Source organism: Pleurodeles waltl, chromosome 11 (genome assembly GCF_031143425.1).
Source record: "Pleurodeles waltl isolate 20211129_DDA chromosome 11, aPleWal1.hap1.20221129, whole genome shotgun sequence".
NCBI classification, from domain to species: Eukaryota; Metazoa; Chordata; class Amphibia; order Caudata; family Salamandridae; genus Pleurodeles; species Pleurodeles waltl.
Window position 1 is genome coordinate 179,683,176 of NC_090450.1, and position 20,434 is coordinate 179,703,609.

The following is a 20,434-nucleotide window of genomic DNA, read 5'->3' on the forward strand; positions in this document are numbered from 1 at the left end:
TACTGCCAGTCTGGGTGGAAAGCCCTCAACTTGTGCCATGTGTGGAACGAGGTCTGCCAGGTACAGATTACGTAAACAGAGGGCTAAAACGCACCCCTGTTTCAGACTGTTTTTAGTTTGAATCTTAAACGTGACTGTCATTTATTCTGGACCCAGGTGTCGCTATATAGGGCAATAATTGAATTTAACAGATTTTCATGAAGGCCTCATTGTATCAGTTTCGCTCGGAGTTAGCCAAGGGGGACTCTGTCAAAAGCAGATTTAAGATCAACAAACAAGTAAACAGATGTCTTCTTTGCTGTATTGCCTTTTCCGCTAAAATGGTAAGTGCCAAAAGGTTTGTTATTGTTCCCGTACTCTATCTGAATCCTGTTCGTGTGTTGGAATTCGATGTTTCTTATTGACCCAAGCTTGGATATCTTGGAGTAGGCAAGAGGCATATATGTTGGCTTTAACATCTGTCAGGGCTATTAACCTATAGCTAAGAGGGGATGACTGACTGACACCCATACACTAGGCTAATTATGCTCCCTCTACATTAAGTTGAGATGATGTTGGAGCTGTAAATTATGTTTAAAAAATATGTTTAGTAACTAGCCCAGAAGTGGGTATCTTGCTTAAAGAGTGCATTTGAAAGGCCAGTGGGGACCCGCAGCCCCTCTGACATCAGTTTATTTAGTATTCTCTGCAAGTGCTTGACATTTAAAGGTTCTTTAGAGTCAATTTGGGTACAAGGGTTTTGCAGAGTCGATAGAAATCTATGGGAGGCATTGGTGTTTAAATCTTCTATGTGTCGCCAGTGTTTATGAAGGACTGCTGAGCTCTGTTTGTCTTCCTGCTGCCCCAGGCTACATCAAACTCTGGTATCCCTGTTTTTATTTTATTCAGACAAATCCCATCAGTGATCACAATGGCTGAAAATACTTTGCATGGATGTGGGACACCCAGACCTCTTCAGTAATCAATGCATTTTGGTGACAATCCTGACCCAAAACCAGCCTATTTACCACACTCCAAAATTGTTTACTATTAGGTAGCTTATTGGCCAGTAAGTACTTGTTCCATCTTCCTTCCTGGTGCACCTATTTTGCTTTCCAGCATCCTTTGTTGTAAGTGAAAGTGATGTTCTATCAATCACCTTGCCTTTTTTGCATTCAATATGAGTATTCTTACTTCTCTTTTGATTTGTTCTTTTATTTCATGCAGCTACTTCATAACTTTTTTGATGCACATATCACTGTGTCTGACATTCATGTGTGAGCTGTGGTTACTCCTGCGAATTGTGTTATGAGACAATCAGCTTTGGAAAGTGCCTGCTGGGACAGACATCTTAACTGAAGAAAGAAGTAATAGCGGAATGTCCACATCAAAAGAAGCAGAACCCCAACATAAAACTTCAAAGACTCAGACTTACATTTGGTGTCTGGGAAAGGACTGTAAGAAAGGGAGGTGGAGTCCCCAAACATTTTTCAATCTGCCAAGCAGCTAGATGGACTATGTGAGAAGGGGAGGCTCTACAAGACTTATTCCTGTGGCCTGGACTGGGAGTCGAGGCCTGCTAGTTTCCCTAGTGGGTGAGGGGACATCATCCAGGGAAATCAAGATCACCTGCCCTAGAGCCTGGAGCACCAGCACCTGCCTGCTTTCCAAGTTCATTGTTTCCTGTGAGAAAGAGGAAAGTGCTGAGGGAGGATTGCCTGTGCGATGATGGAGGATTTGACTGTACACCGATCAGGACGTGGCTCATGTGCAGAACTGTTTTCAGCCACTCCCAGATGCCAAGAGAGGGTCACTGTAGACTGAGCCAAGAATCAGGCGCTGTGCAGAGATTGTCAAGCCCACACAGCCTCGTTGTGGTTAGCCTGTGTGCCAGTGAGGGCCACCGTTGAAGTAGCTGTGACCAGTGTGCCAGGACTTGGGAACACCTTAGCAGTAACACAGTATGCCTTGAGAAGCCACCATGGTGTCAGCGCGTGCACTGGAGGAGTCTATGTTGCATCCGGAAGGGACTGCAGCAACCCAATGAGCCAGGACGGGCTGCCCGGACCACCTCACCAAAGACTTCAGGCCATGATCTGGGACTGCAGTGAGGCTCCAACCAGTGGGTCTAGCCACACTCTGAGATCTGCCATGAGTGACCCTTGAGGACCAGGTGGGATGCTAAAGAGGATGATGCACCCCTGTGGGACTCGAGTAGAGACCCAAACGATTGAATTTCCCACACTGAGGAGAACTTGACTTACTGTATCTCTGCAAGCTAGAAGCTGCTCCAGTCACTGAGGAGAGCAGGCTGCTCCAATCCGGAGAGTGAGCATGACACTGCTGCATGTACAACAAGCAGACTGACTTCTCTGATCAGAATCTAATCTCACAAGTGCTGTGAGGCTGAACACTTCCAGGCTGCAGGAGCAGGGAAGACTTGAACTGGGTGCGTGGCCCCGGGGGGATTCGCTGCTAAAGGTGCTGCAGCACCATAGACACTTTTGACTGAAATCCTGAAGAGTCAAAGAGAACTTTTGAGTATGTTCCAAGAGTGTGCATTCCCTGGATGCAGGCACCAGTGAATGGGAAATAACCTCAAACACATTTTACAAAGGAGTGAAGGACAAGGATTTGCCTGACAACTATTAGAGCCTCAACCTCAAGAGAGATTGTGTTGTTGCTTGAGTTAGCAATTAAAAACTACTTTTTCCTGTAAAAGCAAGTATTTGGCTGGATATTGATTTATTGTTCATACTGTTTGCACTTTGAGTTACGAGTCCTCTTCACTGACCTGTATCTACATTCCCCCCGACTGAGCCTTCACCACTCAACCTGTTTGCCAGTTTTTATCAAGTTTATTGTAGGATTAATTAAAATCATAACAATGTTAAAATTTTTGCAACATATGGAGCGTGGAAAAATAAATACATTGAACAGAAATGAGCATGTGCTTAAAAGAATTTAGACAGCATTTTAGGTGCAGAAAAGAACCTAAAATTGTAGCAGCACTCATGGACGTACATACAGAGTCAAAAAGTGCTTAGTGATCGCTGAGGTGCTTCTGTAGGTATAAAGTGCATCTGTTAGACACAGTGCTAGTAGCTGGAAGTTGAATGTTGATGGAATAGCTGACAATTCGTATACAGAGTGAAATGGACTGCCGTTGGGGTGTGGTAAACAGGCATTGCACATGTTCAATAAGGATTCTCCACCTTCTGGTAGTGATTCGCTGAGATCGGGATAGTCATTTCCAGGCAAATTTTATCCAGGCTTGTTAGATTGTTCGATCACAGCTACCACTGAGACTCAAGTGCAGAAGAGGTTTTTGGCCCAGCTGAGCAGAATCCATTGTAGGTGTTGACACAGATATGCTAATTAGACATTGTTAATGAATGTTTAAGTGTTTTGATTAATGAAAAGCTTGTAGAGAAATTAATTGTAGAGAAAATAAAGTGCACGTTTGAAAAATGTGTCCACGTGGAGTGGCAGCCATCTATACGAAGATTATATTAAATTATCTAAAAAAGAGTGAAATGATGAAAATATGTAAGACTAATGTAATAATATGTCATAAAGAGATGTATAACCTATGTTTTCCAATAATTCGTAGAGTTAACTTAGCTGAAGTAACGACCTAGTCTTTTTCCAGGCCGCACACAAGAGAAGCTGAATTTCTAGCGCACTGCAGAGAAGCTGATGTCTCGACCCAACCTTGAACCACCCCATGTTAATGTTGCTTAGCTAGAATTTTCTGCAAGTACCGACGGACAGGAGATGATGAAGTCAATTTGATATAATTATGTGAAGTGTAAGCTAAATGTACTTTCCCAGGACTTGAAGAATGAGAGCACTGACTGAAGAAGGATATGCAACAATTTCGATACCTGAAGAGCCGGTTGATGAGGACATTGTACGGTGAACCAATCCATGTGAATACAAAATAGAAATATTAGAACTCTTAGATTCGAAAAATAAATATTATAGAGTCGTAACTGCTGATTTACTGACCAATTAGGGATTAGGGGGATGGACTGAAAAACTCTAATAAAAAGTCATGACAAGGAGCTAAAACTTCAGATAGATAGATGAGATGCGACCGAATGTAATAGATGTGAGGGGAGAATTGATGACCTCAGAAGACGTGTTCCGAGTTCCAGTCATTGGGCTTATGCACTTGAAAGCCTGATGAGATGCTGATCGATTGATGACCTGAAAACGAAGCGTGACTTTGTTGCTGATCCATTCTGTAGATAGGTAGCTATGACAATGTGACTGACTAACTTGTGCCTTTTCTTCTAGGTACCAACTGCTCTGTTTTATAGTTTTCTTCTTAGTTAGATGTTTTCCAAATTTATGATTTTCAAATTGTTTTCGCATGAAGTCCCACATGATGATGCTAATCTGGGTTGGGTAGATATCTTGGGTGACACTGACGGTGACAAATGATTGACGGACTGAATTGCTGAACTTTGTTATTAATGATTGCTTATTCAGTTTTGCTAGCTCATGTAGAGGCTTTAGAGCAGATGTATTACAAGTATTGATTAGATTATGTTATTGGTGTTCGTTAATGAACTAATATTGAGTTGATTAATAAAGCTTGAGATAAACATATGCCTTAGTATTATAATCAAAAGGGAATACAAATTGTTAAACGAAATTGAGTTGTGGTCATTTATGAATTGTTGATGAATTCATTAGTTTATTGATGTTTCTTATATGTAGATATTAATAGTGTATATTGTCACACTGGTCACCACATGATCAGGATACTCCATGCGATACAAAAGATTTATCGGCCTATACGTGTCCCATTGTAAGTTTACTTACTAAGGAGCAGGCGTGCTAACATAGGTCAGGCCACGGAACATCAGGAGTAAACAGCCTCAACCACCACAATTGGGCCAAATAACCCCTGCACACCCAGAGACCCTCCGAAAGCGTTTCTGATGGAGTCACATGCAAAACACAGTGGGTTTGGTTCACAAAATAGTTTTTGCTTACAGAAACTGGAAGTACTGCAGGAGTTCTCTTTTACATACTCTTGCTTGCCTTTCAGAATCACCCCTGAAATATCAACTCCCTATTAGTGGAAGTACAAAGGAGGAACAGTCATTTCTCTTTTTCTAATTGTGTATGAACGTTCCCTGAATCTTCCAATTGTACACTGTGATTTCTCAGTGGAGTCACTCAGAGCGCAGAGAGGCTGAGCAGGCTTGAACCTTTTTAAGTGTAATCACCTGAAACAGTCATTGAAGACAATACAGGAGATCCAGCTAGAGTCAGGGGTCATGTTTACACTCTGTATGTATCATGTACAGAGCCATCTTCACAGTGCATCTCGACAAGGCACTTAAATTCAGCAAACTTATATTCAGTCCATCAAAGGAGCTCCAAGCAAAAAAAGAAAAAACAAAGGAAGGTTGTTGAAAGCTCTCGGTGACAAACTCTGGAATACTCTCCGACCAAGTCTGGTTTCAAAAATCAATGTATGAATGTCAGAGCATTCTCAGACAGAGCTGTTTTGGCTGGCCTTTGACTGAGAACCTACGTTGTGGAGGTCAGCAACTGAGGAATACAAATAAAGGGTTACAAGGCGTACTCATATTCTTCCGGTTTTTAATCATTTTATATATTTTGTCTTTTCACTGAGTATTGCTCTGCACCCTGGTATTCTCAAGTGGCTGAAAGATGATGTACAGAGCTCAGCAATGAAATTACTAAATAACAAGCAGCAGTAGTTACAAAATAAATACATAGAAAAATATATACGTGAATAAAAACAAACACAAACGGTGAGAGAGCCTGAATTTAATTTGGAATCGAACTATGGGTCGTGTATCCACATGAAAATATAATTGCAATGAAAAAATGTGTAAAACATATTTAAAAAGATAGATAGATAGATAGATAGATAGATAGATAGATAGATAGATAGATAGATAGATAGATAGATAGATAGATAGATAGATAGATAGATAGATAGAAGGCACACTAGCCTGCTTTGAATGTTCATGGCCATTTGTTGCTAACAATAAAAATAGTTTTGTGTGCCTCAATTCTAACAATAATGTTTAAAGTTAATCAATCAAAGTAAATATTTGCATTGGTATAGTCATTTCAGACACACCAGTCATTGATGAACACTCACTTACGCATAGTGTAAGAAATCCTGGAGGCCCAAGATGCAAAAAAGTAGTAAATCGGCACCTGTAGTAATAGTCCTAAAAATGGGTGTAGATTTCCTACTTTTAAGAATTCTTAAACACTCCCACTCGCTTGGCTGGAAAGCTGCACAACAATCAGTTTTACAGGCATAATGCTGGGAATGTCATGTGACGTGTTACATGGTTGCCATTTTCTCACTGCAGACTTATATAGAGCATACATATCCCTTGGGGGAAATGCAGCCCATATGCAATTGCAAATGTTTCCTTTTCTATTTTTTATCCACTGGGAAACCAGTTTTACCTTTGGAGAAACCTCTTCTTTCCCACCCACACCTCCAAGCTTTTAGGTGATGCTTTCCATTCCCATCCTGGAATTGGTTTTCTTTCGTTTCTTTATTGAAGCAAAAAACTGAACATTTACTCGGTTGACTGGAGTTCACAAACTTTCAAGGCAAAGCGTGCCTTGATAATCTCACTGCCCACCCTTGGTGTGGGGTTGAGGTCCTTCTAAGAATTCCTGACAGGCATATAAAAAGAGCCATTTTCAACTGTCAACGTGTTGACAATGGAAATGACTTAGGACCATATGTACGAACACATTTTCCCGTTGACACAGAATGGGAAAAACCCTTTGCTACATTTGGCCCTTAGTGACTCGGGCAGAATCAAACAGCTTTTATAATAGTCTTTACTTTAAGAACCTTTATACCTGAATGACAGTAACAACATCCAGAGACGTTTTAAGGTGTGGGCAAAGTGGGCTTTGGTCCAGGGCCCCAACATTTCAAAGCCCCCCTGACAGACCCGGACAGAACTACGTCTGAGCTGCGGATTCTTGCTCTGTAGACCGTGACAAATTCTTAAACAGATTGTTTTAAATACCGTTTTCCTTTATGTTATTTTGAATGTGGGTGAGGACTGAGAATCTATCACAGACATTTTGCAGAGAAATGTTGTATTTATGTTTCATGCAACACCCATAAAAATGTTATTTTAGATTAAAACAGGACCTCACATATGCGAAATGGGAGGTTGTCACAGAGATTATTTACAGTCATATTAGTGAGCTGCTGCTGTGTTAACAATATTAAAAACACACCTCACTATCCCCGAATTTTGGGTGTAAACACATTTAAAATTTGGACCAGTGTGCCTGGGCACTGTCAGTACCTAGTCAATGAATGCATGCAAGAGCTGAACCTGGACCATAAATTCAAAGCTGTTCAGAGCAGGGACCCCCAAAATACGTTTGGCTCAGGGCTCCAAAAAACCTTTAAGATGTCTCTGACAACAACTCGTAGGACACATTTGCAGTACTGCCTGCTTCCAACGTGAGCAGCGTTATCACATATAACAGTTAATTCCCATGTAAAGAAATAAATCAGATGCTCCGTAAATAACTAAAGCAGATAAAACTTACAAATTGTAGTTGCGGATTGGCCATATGTGTAATATGTACCATATACAGTTTCCAAAGCATCCACAGCAGCTTTTGCAACAGCATCCTAAAGAAGAAGAAATTACTTGTAAATGTTCGTAGGTACAAAGACTGTGACGCGTTCGATGATAACTCTAAGGTGTTTAGTGGAACCAGACAAATAATTCATTTTACAATGCGTTATTGGTGTAACTAATAACCGCCAAATCAAATAATCTGAAAACTTTACGATGTTTTTGCTGCACTGAAGTATGCAGAAATTGAAACAAACAATTACAATCAATCCTTTCATATTTTGGTATACAAGGTGAGCATGTGAAGAACAATAAAAAAAAACTCTGCCATAACCATATTCAGGAATTAAAAGAAAACGTAAAGATGTCTTTTTTTCAGAAATTATATTTTTATCACATGGATTACAACACATGTATATAGCACATGGTAAAATAGTTGTATTAAGGAGAAACAAACATTCATACATGGTCCTTGTGCAATGAATATAGTTAGAGCTGCATCTTACGCGAAATGTCCAAGGGCAACCTGGGGCTGGCACCAGCAAGTGCCGGGTATAGACACCCCACTTATCACTAAAAGGTGAGGGATACATTCAAGTCTCATTAGAAACTACCTCGAATCCCCATCCCTTCCCTTCCCTTCTTCTGTGGTGTCTTCTAGGTCATAATCCAAAGAAAACCAATCCGTTCATATTTTGATATACAAAGCGACCATGTGAAAAACAATAAAAAAACTACCCTGCTATAACCATGTCTAAGAATTAAAAACAACCCTCAAATGTCCTTTGTTCCAGAAATTATTCATTTAGTACGTGGATTAAAAACATAGGTAGATAGCAACTGCACATGGCACAATAGCTGTATCAAGGAGAAACACACACTTTCATACTGTGAAGAGCCTTGCTTTCAGTCTCGGCCCAAAATTCCACCGCTTGTTTCCATGAGCGGAGTGCATAGGAAGTGCGACATTTCGATCTCATTGTTAGGGTGTGTTTGGCCAGTAAAACTGCTAGGTCAATAAATCTGATTGTGATCTTGCCGTTTTTAGTTCTAGTGTAAGCAGAGTCCACAGTAGGCAGGCCTCCAATTGGTCCAGTCTCTGCCATGCGGTCTCTACCGACACCATTTTCAATACTTCCGCCCCAAAGGAATCGAAGAGGAGCACACTGCCACAACATGTGAAGGAAGTCTGACGGTGAATGTTGACTCCAGGGACAACCTTCTGACACCGAGCGGTAGATCTGACGGTGCTTACAGGGGTGAGGGAAGCCCAATGGAGAATGTTAAATTGAATAATTTTCAAAAGTGCATTGTGGGAGACCTTCTGTGGATATACCAAGGCATTCTGCCACTCCTTCCACTTGTAGGGTCACCCTGCTCTCTCCTCCCACCAGTCTCTAAGTGGCTGAAGGAAATCCCGTTATGGCCGAGGATAGCTTTTAAAAACTAAGTGACTGGCCTACAGTCATGTCCTATGGTATGTAGAGTTTAGATTAGTATGTGTGTGCGGTGGGATCTATGCAGTGTGCTACCCAGAGCGTGTGGAGTGTGCATGCAATCCTACCATGGAGTAAGAACTAAGGGGCATGTTTACAAGAAACTTTTTTTGCATCGCCCCTGCCCCATCCAATGACAAAATGGTTGCATCGTATTTACAATACGGCACATCATGGCGGCCGTTAGGACAATAGAATCAACATTTTTTTTTGCTATTGTGGCTCTTTGCTGCACTAGCATAAAAGTTGACACTGGTGCAGCAAAGCAGAGAGAGGCTAATTGATTAAAATGTGTGTGTCATTTTAACACATGCAATGAACAGGCATTAAAAAGACAGAAAAAATGGCGCAGTGAAATGTTGTAAATTTCACTGGACCATTTTTTCGGGTCTACCTGAGTCAGAGCGCCCCCCCTGCCATACATTATGCCTGGCTCTGGCATAATGTGGCGCAAGAGTTACAAAGTGGCGCAATGCAAGCATTATATGCCCCTAATTGTCCTGTAACTGTTAGACATACCCTTAGGGTGGTCGCCCCCCAACTTTTTGCCTGCCCCCCTCCATTTTGCTGACCCTGTTTTTGCTGGTTTTAGGACTCAGCGCAAGTTACCACTGCTGACCAGTGCTAAAGCGCACATGCTCTCTCCCCTAAACATGGTAACATTGGTTCATACCTAATTGGCCTATTTAATTTACCTGTAAGTCCCTAGTCAAGTGCACTACATGTGCCCAGGGCCTGTAAATTAAATGCTACTAGTGGGCTTGCAGCACTGATTGTGCCACCCACATAAGAAGCCCCTTAACCATGTCTCAGACCTGCCATAAAGAGGCATGTGTGTGCAGTTACACTGCCACTTCGACTTAGCATTTAAAAGTACTTGCCAAGCCTTAAACTCCCCTTTTTCTACATAAAAGTCACCTCAAAGATAGGCCCTAGGTAACCCATAAGGCAGGGTGCTATGTAGGTTAAAGGCAGGACATGAACTTATGCGCTCTATATGTCCTGGTAGTTAAAAACTCATAAATTCGTTTTCCACTACTGTGAGGCTTGTTCCTCTCATAGACTAGCATTAGAAGTGCCCTCGTATACTTTTGAGTGGTAGATTCTGATCTAGAATGAGTACCCGTCATGTTTAGTATGGCCAGAATGGTAATAGAAAATCCTGCTTACTGGTGAAGTTGGATTTAATATTACTATTTTCGAAATGCCACTTTTAGAAAGTCGGCCTTTCTCTGAACTTACTGTCACTTGTGCCTTACTGCCTGCCTCCAATTCACATCTGGTCTGGGCTGATTGACAGCTCACTTTGTGCACTCCACCCAGAGAGCCATAAACACAGGACACTCAGTCACATCTGCATTTATCTGCATATTGAATAGGTCTCCATGAGCAGTAAGGGTGGAGGGGTTCTCTCTTACACTTCAAAGGTCAGTGGCATGCCCTCACACAAAGGACTGATAACCCCCCCACAGGGATCCTGACGGACAGGACTAGACTAAAAGGTGAACTTGTGCACTTCAAAACCACTGTTTGAAGTCTCCCCCGCTTCAAAGGCATTTTTGTGTATAGAAACTTGATCTCTGACCCCACCAAATCAGACACTTCTGAATCTACATCTGCACTCTGTCAGAGGAACTGCCTGGCTGCCCAAAGGAATCATCTGGACTGCTTTGCTAAGAAGCTGCTGCCCTGCTAGTTGCACTGTTGCCCTGCTGGCCTCTGACTTTGCTGGAAGGACAATGCCTTCCCCAGAAGTGCTTAGATTGAGTTTGCCTCTTGTTCTGAAGTCTCAGGACCAACAAAGACTTCACCTACTTCCACGTAGTACATTTTCCGACTTCAGCGACTCCCCGACCGACTTCCTCGACTCCGGCTGCCTGCTCCGTGGTCCTCACTACACGCAACGACTGCAGCCTGCAACTCAAGTCTGACGTCGCTGCGACGATTCTGACATCACGCAGTGTGATCGCAACACTGTGAAGTCAACTCATCATGTCTTGACCGACTGGATTCATCGACCCCGCCGGGTCACAAGGAACCAACACCTTGCCACTGACGCTGCACCAGCTTCCCCTTCAACTGGACAGAACCAACACCTCACCTCTCCTGCCTCCCAGTACTGAACCAACGCCTCACCTCCCCGGATGCCTTAGGGGACCGACTCCCACCGGCTCCAGGGACGCTTCATCTCCATGACTCTGTGTGATGTCTTTGTGTCTTTGTTGTCATAGATACTGTGGCTGGGGGTGTGTGCGACTCTGTGACCAGTGCTTGTGGTTTCAGACTATTGAAATGACTGCGTCAGAGACGCAGTGGTAGCTCCAGTTGGAGCTATTGCGTTTCTAGGCACTTTAATGGGATTTAGGGCCTGATTCAGACCTTGGCGGACGGCGGAGGCCGTCCGCCAAGGTTCCGCCGCCGAATGACCGCACCGCGGTCAAAAGACCGCGGCGGCCATTCAGACATTTCCGCTGGGCCGGCGGGCGCTCTCCAAAAGAGCGCCCGCCGGCCCAGCAGAAATGCCCCTGCAACGAGGACGCCGGCTCAGAATTGAGCCGGCGTAGTTGCAGGGGTGCGACGGGTGCAGTTGCACCCGTCGCGTATTTCAGTGTCTGCAAAGCAGACACTGAAATACTTTGCGGGGCCCTCTTACGGGGGCCCCTGCAGTGCCCATGCCATTGGCATGGGCACTGCAGGGGCCCCCAGGGGCCCCGCGGCACCCCCTACCGCCATCCTGTTCATGGCGGGTTTCCCGCCATGAACAGGATGGCGGTAGGGGGTGTCTGAATCCCCATGGCGGCGGAGCGCGCTCCGCCGCCATGGAGGATTCATTGGGGCAGCGGTAAACCGGCGGGAGACCTCCGGTTTACCCTTTCTGACCGCGGCTGAACCGTCGCGGTCAGAATGCCATCGTGAGCACCGCCAGCCTGTTGGCGGTGCTCCCGTGGTCGGTGACCCTGGTGGTCACCGGCCGCCAGGGTCAGAATGCCCCCCTTAATCTTTAAAAACTCATACTTTGCTTGTGTACATTGGATTTTCATCAATTTTACCGTATTTTATTCAGATAAATATTATCTATTTTGCTAAACCTGTGTGGTGTATTTTTAAGGTGTTTTCATTGTCACGCTGTGATACTGTATGAGTTATTGCACAAATACTTTACACATAGCCTTCTACATTAAGCCTGACTTCTCTGTGCCAAGCTACCAGAGGGTGAGCACAGCATCATTTGAGTTGCATTGTCACCTACCCTGACTAGGATTGTGGTCCCTACTTGGACAAGGGTGAATACCTTTGCCAACTAGAGACCCAATTTCTAACAGTAATCCTTTGTTTTCGTTCAGCGCAAGGAAGGACAGTGGATCACTACCCTCACAGAGGTCACCCAATGTGTGGATTCCAATCCTCCTTCCATTGTATCAATTCTCAGGGTATGAGTGGGCCCCCCGAAGTAGAGGTGCCTAGCAACGGAGTGACAAGTGCATATGGCACTTTGGTCAAGTGTATATAGTGCATTGCCTCACAGCTGTCATCACCATCCTAAGTAAGAGATGATTGCCTCCTGTGGTTCTGGGCAGACATTAAAAACAGCTTATTTATTTTCACTCCTGAAGCTGAGCTGTACTCAGTTGTTTTGCCTTCAGGTGGTGGCCTGCCAACCATTTAGCTGGCCATTGGAGCTGCACTGCAAAGTAAAACCCTTTTAAATCTGGGGCTCCCATTTCTCCCTTGTCTGCGGGGAGTCTGAAGTTTGCCAGGCTCACTCTGTACTAGCCACATTCCGATATATGCTTGATGAGGAGGGCATCCTGAAGGCAGAAATACGAAATAGAGATAATTTATGGTAAATTCACAAAATGAAATAATAGATGGTAATGCATTAGCATTTTTGCTACTGCTATTCCCCTGGTATTGGTAATGGAATGGAGGACCAGAAAGCCACTTGAGAACACTGTCTTGCCAGATTAGCTTCCACTAAGCCTGGGTGTTTATGGTACATTTGGATAACCAACTATTAAAATGTATGAAGTGCCTATTAATTGTGAATGAGGCAGGACTTTTTGAAAAGGAGATACATACAATTTAGCATGAATTATTGGTCAGACCAGAGGCATCACCAAAGGTTTAGCGAGTACGTGATATTAGGCTCAGGTCCCCTGTGATATCACAAACTTAAAACATTGAATCATCTGCATATAAGGAGACACATGTGTCCCTCCATGCAACAGGATTCCCCAGAACTGCATCTTCAAACTAAGGTTAATAGCCAGGAGCTTCATCGTAAGTGCAAACAACTTTACCCATTGGATCAAGGAGGCAGGGATGCCATAGCATCACAAGACCCTCATCAGATATGTCCAATCAAGGGTGTTGAAGGCCTGTTCCAGATCCAAGGCCAAGCGTGTGGTCTGAGGCCACAGAGAAGGTGCTGTCTCAAATATCTGGTAAATCCTTGGTATGTTGGGTGGGTATTGCAGCAAGGGATGAATCTGTTTTGGTTTGCATGTATGATCAGCTCAGGTAGGAGGGGAGGCAACCGATGATCTAAGAGTTTACTCAGTATTTCATATTCTGTATCGAGTATGGAGGTAGGCCTATAAAAGGGGAGTATTTGCTTGTCACATCTGGGTTTAAGTGGTGAGGTGACCAAAGCTTCAATCAGTGATGCGAGGAGGCAGATGTTGTCCCAAGTGGTTTGATACAGTTTAAACACCCTCTCCATTAAGAGAGGCTCAAACATGGCTCAAAACTCCATAGGGAGGCCGTCTGTGCCTGGTGTTTTGCCACTTGTGAGGGCAGAGATCACCTGCCTTGTTTCTTGTTCAGCAATAGGGGCTGACAAAGCTTCAATCACTGCCCACGACACTCACAGGAATGCAACTTGATGGAAGACTGCATCACTTGTCACGCCCTGGGTGAGCGACTGAGTGGAACTAAGCTTGACATAATGGTCCTAAAAAGCCCAGTTAATGACACTCTGTGTGTAAAACTCCTGACCGTCTTGAGTTTTGACAGCAAAAGCAAATGCTTGCGGGTTCACTGTGTTTAAAAAGCATACCAAAAGTATCCCCACTCTGTTGCTTTCAGATTGTATTTTGGCCAGCCTAGTCGGTCCAAATCGCAGCATATTTTCCCTGGTACTATTGAGGGCAACAGCTTGTGCAGGGTCTGCTATTACTATATGTTCCAAATTCATTCAGTGCCCAAGGTATATTCATCCATTCAGCTATCTTTCTAGATAATGCTTTCAAAAAGTTTGGCTTGTCAACATTAGGAGGATAAATACTACCCAATACTATTTGGTGGCTGTCCAGTTGCCTTGTAAGCAAGACACAAAAACCGTAGGGTCAAGTTGTTCTTCTTCCTTGCTAAAGGATACTCCTGGCTTGACCCAGATCTCTGCGCCTCTAGCATACACTATAGAAGTAGAATAAAACAGTTGTTCCTTCCATTTATGCCACAATCTGGCCCCTTCTGCTGCCGTTAGTTGTGTCTCGTGTATATATTGGCTGCTTTAGCTGTCAAAATCTTATGATATTTATTGGCAATGCCTAACCCCCAATCCCCTCACATTCCAAGTTGTAAACATGTATTTACTTTTGACTATCATGTCTTCCAGGCGTTGCATGAATGGCTAAATTTCAGGGGGGGGGGGTATGGTCCCTGCTACAGCTACCTGTGGAAGCCCCTCCACTCAACGCCACCCGTAAAATAATAACTGGACACTGAAGCCAGAGCCTGTTGTTTTGCTTGTGGTGTCTCTGGCGAGAGGAGTTTGGGTGGAGTCATGCAGGATGGCCTCTGCTGCAAGGGCTGCTCTGTGTTCATGCTGGGTCTCGAAATGTGAGAGGTCAACACTTGATTGGGCCAACCTTTGCAGTGCTGGGGATTTCTTTGTGTTGGAGATCTCAGTGGGGTGCTTCTGACTTCCCTCGCATTCAACTCAGCCAGGTACCGATCAATCCAGGCCCAGGCATAGTCCAGGTCATATAAAAGTGGGAGCTTTGGCCTGCCATAATTTTCAAGTTAGATGGGAAAAGAAGGGCATAGGTTAGACAAAGCTCCATAAGTTTCTTTTTGACACTGCGTCTTAACACCACTAGCTTTTAGTCCAGAAGAATCAAGACCCTGGAGTTATCGAACGTGAAGGGTGAGCCACAGTGTGCCCTATGGAGTATTGCCATAGACTACATACTCCTCTGGGACCTGAAGTTCCACCTCAAGAACATCAACGACAACAACTCTACCACCCTGCTCGACAACCTCGACAACCTTGGCCTCAAGCAGCTTGTCATGACACCCACCCACTCCGCAGGACACATGCTCGACCCCATTTTCTCCACCAGCAAACACGTCTCCTTCAGCCACACCACCGAACTCCACTGGAGCGACCACCGCTGCATCAACTTCTTCTTCGAGAAACCCACAACACACCATCACCCGCAACGGATTCCCCAATGCAGATGGAACAAGGACACTGAAGACCAGCTGATCACTACCCTCTCCCGGAACCCACCTGTCGACACCACCGACACTGACACAGCAGCCCGCAACCTCAGGCAATGGATCGATGTCTGTGCCAACACTCTTGCCCGATCAAGAAACCTTCTAACAGACGCACCGACAGAAAGGCCTTATGGTTCACCGCCCACCCCCAAGAATCCAAGCAACCATGCCGAAGACTCGAAAAGAAGTGGCGCCAAGATCAGACACCGGACACCCACACAGCCTTCAAGAACGGCATCTGCAGACACCACCAACTCATTCGAACCACCAAAAGAACCACCTTCAAAGAATGCATCGACAACAACGCACACAGCTACAAGGAGCTCTTCAACATTGTGAAGGAGCTCTCCAACCCCCCCGGCTCCAACATCAACAACATCCTGCCATCACAAGACCTGTGTGACTTCCTAGCCACCTTCTTCTACTGCAAGATCGCAGACATCCATGACAGCTTCAATACTTAGACCCTCCCGTCAACCACTGACACCACAGACTCACCACCCACCAGCCTCCTGCTCTCCGGGACCCACGTCAACGACGACGACACTATCGAAATCATGAACACCATCCACTCCGGCTCACCATATGTCCCCTGCTCTCACCACATCTTCAACAAAGCAAGCTCTCCGTCATCGCACCCCAACTCTGGAAGATCATCAACAGTTCCTTCGAGACTGACACCTTCCCAGAGAGCTGGAAACATGCTGAGATCAACGCACTCATCAAGAAACCCAAGGTGGACCCAAATGACCTCAAGAACTTCTGGCCCATCTCCTTGCTCCCCTTCCCGGTAAAAGTCATAGAGAAAATTGTCAACAAACAACTGACCCATTCCTTTGAGGGGAACAACACTCTGGACCAGTCCCAATCCGGATTCCGCAGCAACCACAGCACCAAAACTGCCTCATCGCCGCCACTGATGATATCAGGACCATACTTGACAACCGAAAAACCGTGACTCTCATCTGCCTGGATGAAGAACAGCTGCCTGAAACTAAATTCTGACAAAACTAAGGTTCTCATCCTCAGCTCCTGCCCCTCCGCATGGGACGACTCCTGGTGGCCTGCCACACTGGGAACCGCACCAACACCCCCTGACCACACACGCAACCTTGGATTAATCCTGGGCTCATCACTATCAATGACCCAGCAAGTCAACGCCATCTCTTCCTCCTTCTTCAACACCCTCCGCATGCTTCGGAAGATCTACAAATGGATCCCCACTGAAACCAGTAGGACAGTCACCGAAGCCCTTGTAAGCAGTATACTGGACTTTGGCAATCCCCTCTACGTAGGAACCACGGCCAAGCTCCAGAAAAGACTGCAACGCATACAGAATGCCTCCACACACCTCATCCTAGACATCCCTCACCACTGCCACATCACAGCTCACCCGGGAGACCTACACTGGCTCCCCGTCAACAAGAGAATCATGTTCAAACTCCTCACCCACGGTCACAAGGCACTGCACAACAACGGACAAGAATACCTGAACAGACGGCTCTCCTTCTACACCCTGACCCGACAGCTCCGCTCCGCCGATCTTGCCCTCTCCACCGCCCCACGCATATAGCCAGTGGCAGACCGCTCTCCCACCTCACCGCCAAGACATGGAACACTCTTACCACCCAGCTGCGACAGACACAGGACCTACTTACCTTCAGGAGACACCTCAAGGCATGGCTGTTCGAACAGTAGCAGCCCTCCTCCCATCAGTGACTGGAGACCCTCATTGGTGAATAGAGCGCTTTACAAATACCCTGATTGATTGATTGATTGCACCTCGGTCCAATAAGTTTAAGGTCTTGGCCACTATAGTTCGCTTTGGGGCTCCCGGCAGAGGCTTTTTGGTCTGCACACTGTGAGTTGTCTCCACCATGAACATTTTCAATGAGCCCTGAAGGGAAACCACAGTCCGCTGCAAGTTCTCAGTGCAGATGTTAGTTTTAGCCCCTTCTGGGTTCTCTGATAGGTCAACTTTATGGAAGTAATTTCTTCAGTTCTGTCCTTCAGCATTTTCAGCCCAGTCTTCCAGTAGTTTGATCAACTCATTGAGGTCTGCTAGTGTTTTCTCCACAGTGGTAGTTTGGGGGATCAAGCCTAGAGGGCATCCTCATTTTATTTACTTCAAGAGTATAGCTTTTGCTGGGCATCATGCAATAGGTTGATGTTGATGATCAGTGCGTTGATCTTTGCTTCAAGGGGGTTCTGAGTGTCCTGTATAAAAGCCAGGATTTGGTCTAGCTTATCCACTGCCAGTTCCTCCACCCTTAGTTTCAGATGATCAGGTGGCCTCACAGGGTGAGTCTGCAATTATCACTTATTCCTGGCTCCATCTCAGAGCTCTTGGCGTGCCCCTGAAGGCCTTAATCTTACCCATGTTAAAAAGTAAATGTGTTCATCAATGTCATGTGGTAGGTCCAGGAGCACCCTGGGTGGAACGTGAGCAATGACAATAGCCTGTCAGGGACCCATGGGATGATATCCAAATAGAGTAGGGCCAGCCCAACAGGCTATTGTCTGGTTCCAGGGCCTCAGGCAATGCATTGGCAAGGATCGCCAGAGATAGTCAGAGTCCAGTCCGCGACTGTAAGAATGGGAGCCGCCCTTCTTCAGGGTAATGGTAAAGTACCTCTCTGGGTGCCACCTCCCAATGACCAACAGGACTCTGTGGGAGAGCCCAAATTGAATATGCAATAAGGCTCAACAGGATCTATGAGGCATCATGTAGACTCCCTTCATGGGGTTGTCAGGTTTCCCCACGACACGGCAAGTCTCCTTGGTGTGCCAGCCAGTCCAACTAAAATCACTTCTTCCCCCAGGGCACTGTTCCAATGCTATTAGGTCGCCTTACGGTCAGCACTAAATCAGAAAGCACCAACCCCTAGTGGGAAAGGGGTGGTGGAGAAGACTGATCAAGGGAGACAGGATATCAAGTAAAGCAATGGGAGGGAAACCCAGATTCCCTGCAGGTCATGAGATAACCTCGCTCTGGGCCTGTAGCTCTGGGTTTCCTCACAGCATGGTCACCTAGCCAAGGTGGCATCTCCAGCTCTTCAGTGCATTCCAGGAGTAGGGTTCTCTACAACCCACTCCAGTCGTCAATGGTGTCTCCTCCACCCCACCACTACTTTAGCCAGGCAAGGGTTTCCAATTGCACAGAGTGGGCCTAATGGAAGGCCAAACATTTATCCATAGTCCGTTTTTGCCTGTGGAATGATCCTGCATCTTTAAATGGGAAAGACCCTCTGGTTTAAAGTAGCTGGCTCCTAAACTGCTGGCCAAATTATGATATGCTTGTGCCTAGAGCTCGCTTAAAACATGTCCGCCATGTTTGGCAGTTGGCCATGCCCCCTAACTCGAGATGTCTTTATAGCGTTGTGGTCTCCTGTCCCTATCATGTCATGGCAATAAGTGTTCTTTGTTTCATTCCAGTAAGACAGCCGGCCACCTCTATATTGATGGTTGTGTGAGAGGCTTTACTACAATGAAATGAAAGCATAAGTTATGTTGTGTTTGATTCACACAGGCTAGGTATGAAAAGTTGTAAAGTACCTGGCTACAACCTGGGTGACTTCTATAGATTGACGATCTTGTAATCATACAGTAGATCCTAAAATCCTACAGAATATCCTCAAATTCGTCTGTAGCCTGCCACTCAGATGGAGCCTATGGTCATGACTTTTGTGATACCTGCATGGAGACATGATTGAATGTGGTGACAACCAGGGAGTACATGAATTACATCCTCAATCTAGGGTGGCATGACTTCTGTCATGGAGCACAAATGACATCACATGTGACAATGCCCTTATCAAGCGGTGGATGCATGTGTTAATAATGCTGAGGTCCAGAAGTAGATTGGAATGGGAATGAGCACCTGTGACAAGTCCTGACATTCATTCACTCTTGAATGTAGTCATATGCATTTATTGAGTGTTAACAAGTCATTGTAGACAATGTTAAATCCTTGGGTGTCTTCCTAGACAACAAATTTAGCTTACAAATAAAATCTCTGCAATGGCTAAACGTGCACTGTATCAACTTAAACTACTCTGAAACATCAGACAGATCAATCTGGACCAGGATTTAAAGTCAGTAGATTAGGCACTGATACTTTCTAGACTGGTGTATGGGAATTCTCCCCTCACAGGCCTTCCCAGTTCATCTAGCACTGCTTAGAGATTTGCTAAGTGTTGCTGATCTTTTTCTTTTGGCTAGCTTGGAATACAGCCACAATACTCCTGCCATAACATGCCATGAGTGGCTCCCTATAGATGATGAAGCACAATATCAATTAATCTGTGTCACTCACAATGCCCTACGCATGTCTACTCTCTCTTACTTAACTAGGAAACTCAAAATATGTGCGGGCCAAAGAGGACTAAGAAATGTTCAGTCCCTTGTCCTTGAGCCTCCTACATTAAAAAAGAATAAGATAGGAAGCAATGTTTCTAGGGCAGAGCCCCTAGAATTTAGATTGTAGAATCTCTAGATTCATGCAAAAAGAAATTCAAAATCCTCATGTTCCATAGACCTCAATTTTCCATAGACCTTTTCTCTCAGTTGATGAGTGGATTATTCTGCTAGGGCTCTGTTTTTTCAGATGTGTTCCTCTCCTTGGTCTCAGCCCTTCACCTGTGTTCATAACTCACCATTATTTCAAAACCAGAAGTAGAGAACATCTTCCCTGATTGTTGAACTCCTGTTGGGCCCTGTGCTGTCTTCTTTACATATGTACTGCAATACTGCCAGATCCTCAAAGTTGTACTGCAATAACTGTTTTTTTAACCCCATCAGAGTTATGTGCCAATCACGTGTGGACCT

The 20,434-nt window shown here is 45.0% G+C and overlaps 1 protein-coding gene across 1 annotated transcript in view; it reads right to left on the reverse strand.

Annotated features, from left to right (window-relative positions):
* Positions 1-20,434, reverse strand: part of LOC138265569 (mast cell carboxypeptidase A-like) — a 222,652-nt gene that overhangs the window by 84,271 nt on the left and 117,947 nt on the right. The window contains exon 10 of the mRNA XM_069213393.1: positions 7,573-7,657. Within this exon, the coding sequence (XP_069069494.1) occupies positions 7,573-7,657 (85 nt within the window). The remainder of the gene's footprint in view (positions 1-7,572; positions 7,658-20,434) is intronic.